Raw genomic sequence first — 2,810 nt, 5'->3', positions numbered from 1 at the left:
TATATGTAAACTTCGGTGGGATATCATTTTTTTCATTGTTCACACATTAAAGGAAGATAGTACAACATCAAATGGTAACGCACTCAAGTTCAAGTAGCTAACACTTATTTTAACGCTACCACTTACACATAAGTTGTTCGACACATCTCTTAAGGCCATGTTGATTTCATTATATGGATGACATCCGCGCGCTTCAATTTTCGTCCGTCCCCCCCAAAAAGTTTTCAACCATATTGTAAATCGTACAAAGTAGCTGCAAAATCTATGCCGTAAATTGGAACAAAAAATATCGGAAAACGATACTTATGTCACAGAATACAAAATGCTATTCCAAAGGACAAGAAGAAAATGTGAAGGAATGAAAATGAAGAGTCTATTATTCACCATGCCAATAAAATATTACTCATGACCACCTAGATGGCATAATGAAGGTAACTGTTTTTTTATTCGCACGCTCGCATCAGTTTTGGGGTTCCCAGAGGATGTCATCCATATAATCAAATCAACATGGCCCAATATAATGATAGCCTTTCACTAGTACTGTGACATGTTCACAAAGGATTCCCGACTGAAAGTTCCGACAAGTGTTTTTTGCAGGATCACATTTCACCGATTAGTATCTTTCACCAGTTGACAAACACCAAGACTATAATTATGTGTCTCGTCCATGTCAATCGAGCGAAGTATCACAACCACTAGACATGGAGGTTTTCCTCTTTATAACAACAACAACAACAACAACAACAACAACAAAAACAACAACAACAACAACAATGAAATACCTTTATTGTACATTCATGCCACGACGGGGTAGGTACAGGTCAAGACGTAACAGACACATAATAAACGTATGTAGAAAAGTGGAGACAAAAGATACAACACTTGACTTAGACATACATAAGTCAAGGATACTATACTAGGCTAATACAAAGTGTTCTAGTTACTGGGCTAATACAGAGTGGTCAACTTCTTCTCGCTTTTTTGTACAATGGAAAATGTGGGAACAGATCATGTTTGTGATACAGGGTTTGTCTAGAAGCATAAAAAATATGAATTTATCTTTTGCATTTAGGTGTTCAAAGTATTATAACAGCAGAATATGCGCATTAGTTTTCTCATTTCCGGTCATATTTCTATTCCTTGTAATTCGTCACTAAATTCTTTACACCGTTAATCTATTTCATTCATTCTTTATTTCAGTTAGGAAAAAAACATAACAGATAAAAAACAAAAATAAACGGGCTAAAATACATGTATATACACAAAAGGACATGCGAACAGCCAAATGAGTGACTGTTATTATACCGATGATATGAATGTTAAGCATGACTTGATATTTCAGACAAGGACGGTCAGCTACACATGGCGTCTGACTCAATTGTTCAAACATTCCTACTCTTCAAGCAGAGGTTTGGGTTTTGGCTTGTTTTTTGGCGTGTTTGGCTTTTTTAGTGGAGTTTTCTGCACTGGAAGTTTTTTACGCCAACCCAGAAAAAAAAAAGTTCAGTGAAAAAGAAACTCCGATAAAAAAAGCCTAAAAAACACGTCAAAAAGAAGACAACCCCCAAACTTCTGCTTGGAGAGTAAAACCAAGTCGACTGAACTACGCTCGTTATTCAGTGCCTCAGATTCACTCTATTACGTCTGCTGATTCACACTGTTTGGGTCGTTGCCATGGTAGTGAACTTTTATGACCTCCGGAGTTTTCATAGAGACACGCCAACTGGCATTCTGTTCTTCCTACGTCATTTCCTGTGTGGTACCCCGGCCGTGGGGCACCACAAGAGGGCCTGCATGGGGGGATAGTGATTACGAATTACGCAAAATTTTCGCCGCCGATTTCACGTTAAATTCTCAGAGCTGATTACGATTTTACGATTTGCAGCTATTGTACTATTACGGATTACGTTGATTTTTCGGGAGGCTGTCTACGGATTACGACGTCTAAAAAGGCCTGAAAGGCCTTACGAAAAAGGGCATGCGGGCCCTCCTACAACAATAGTCATCCTCCACAACACAAGTCATTCCCTCAACTTGTTCTCTGTCATTTCTGAACAATGTCATTTCTAGCAAGACTTTTCGCTGTTTTGGTGGTGCTAGCACCGCTTTGTATTTGTAACAGTGAGCTTCAAAGTGTCGCCCAGATCCCGAGGCAGGCAATATTACAGAAGACTTCATCAGGTCCCGGTGCGTTCGGCCACGATTCGGAGCACGATCTCAGGCGGGTGACCAGGCGAGCAGCCCCCGCACTCACCCGGGAAGAGATCGGTATCATAGTGGACAAGCATAACGAGCTACGGAAGGGCGCCGACCCTCCTGCTTCAAACATGGAATATATGGTAAGTACGCCTTACTAGTTTTGTATTTTTGACGTATATAGAGTTCAATGTTTCAATCAAACAAACAATCTTAATTTTTTTAGCAAGAATGATTGTTGACATTGTGGACTGATTAAATATGTTGTGAATGTTTTTCTATGTACCATGCATGTGGTCTAACACCGCAAAGAGATATGTAAGCTATAGGTTTAAACAATGAGTTGAACATGCAGACTGGCGTCTCACACTTTTGATAGAAAATAATCAATACTCTCCAAGCAGAGGTTTGGGTTTTGGTTATTTTTGGCGTTTTTAGGCTTTTTTATTGGGTTTCTTTTTTTGCACTGGAATCCCCCCCAAAACCCAAACTTTTTTTTTTCTGCTTGGAGAGTAAGAAATTGGTGCGGTTAGCCTCCTGTGCAGGCCCCGCGGCGGTGGGGAAGAGTTTTTAACGCATTATTTTAATATATAGCCGGCCATCCTACATAGCCG

At 39.8% G+C, this 2,810-nt stretch overlaps 1 protein-coding gene across 1 annotated transcript in view; it reads left to right on the top strand.

The window, feature by feature from the left end:
• Positions 1-1,362: 1,362 nt before the first annotated feature.
• LOC109487580 overlaps positions 1,363-2,810 on the top strand; it is a 9,751-nt gene continuing 8,303 nt past the window's right edge. The window contains exons 1-2 of the mRNA XM_019791588.1: positions 1,363-1,409; positions 2,123-2,339. Coding sequence (XP_019647147.1) covers positions 1,363-1,409; positions 2,123-2,339 — 264 coding nt within the window. The remainder of the gene's footprint in view (positions 1,410-2,122; positions 2,340-2,810) is intronic.

This window comes from Branchiostoma belcheri, unplaced genomic scaffold, assembly GCF_001625305.1.
Source record: "Branchiostoma belcheri isolate BF01 breed outbred unplaced genomic scaffold, Haploidv18h27 scaffold9, whole genome shotgun sequence".
NCBI classification, from domain to species: domain Eukaryota; kingdom Metazoa; phylum Chordata; class Leptocardii; order Amphioxiformes; family Branchiostomatidae; genus Branchiostoma; species Branchiostoma belcheri.
Note: the sequence above shows the minus strand (reverse complement) of the source record. Positions and strands in the feature narration are given on the sequence as shown.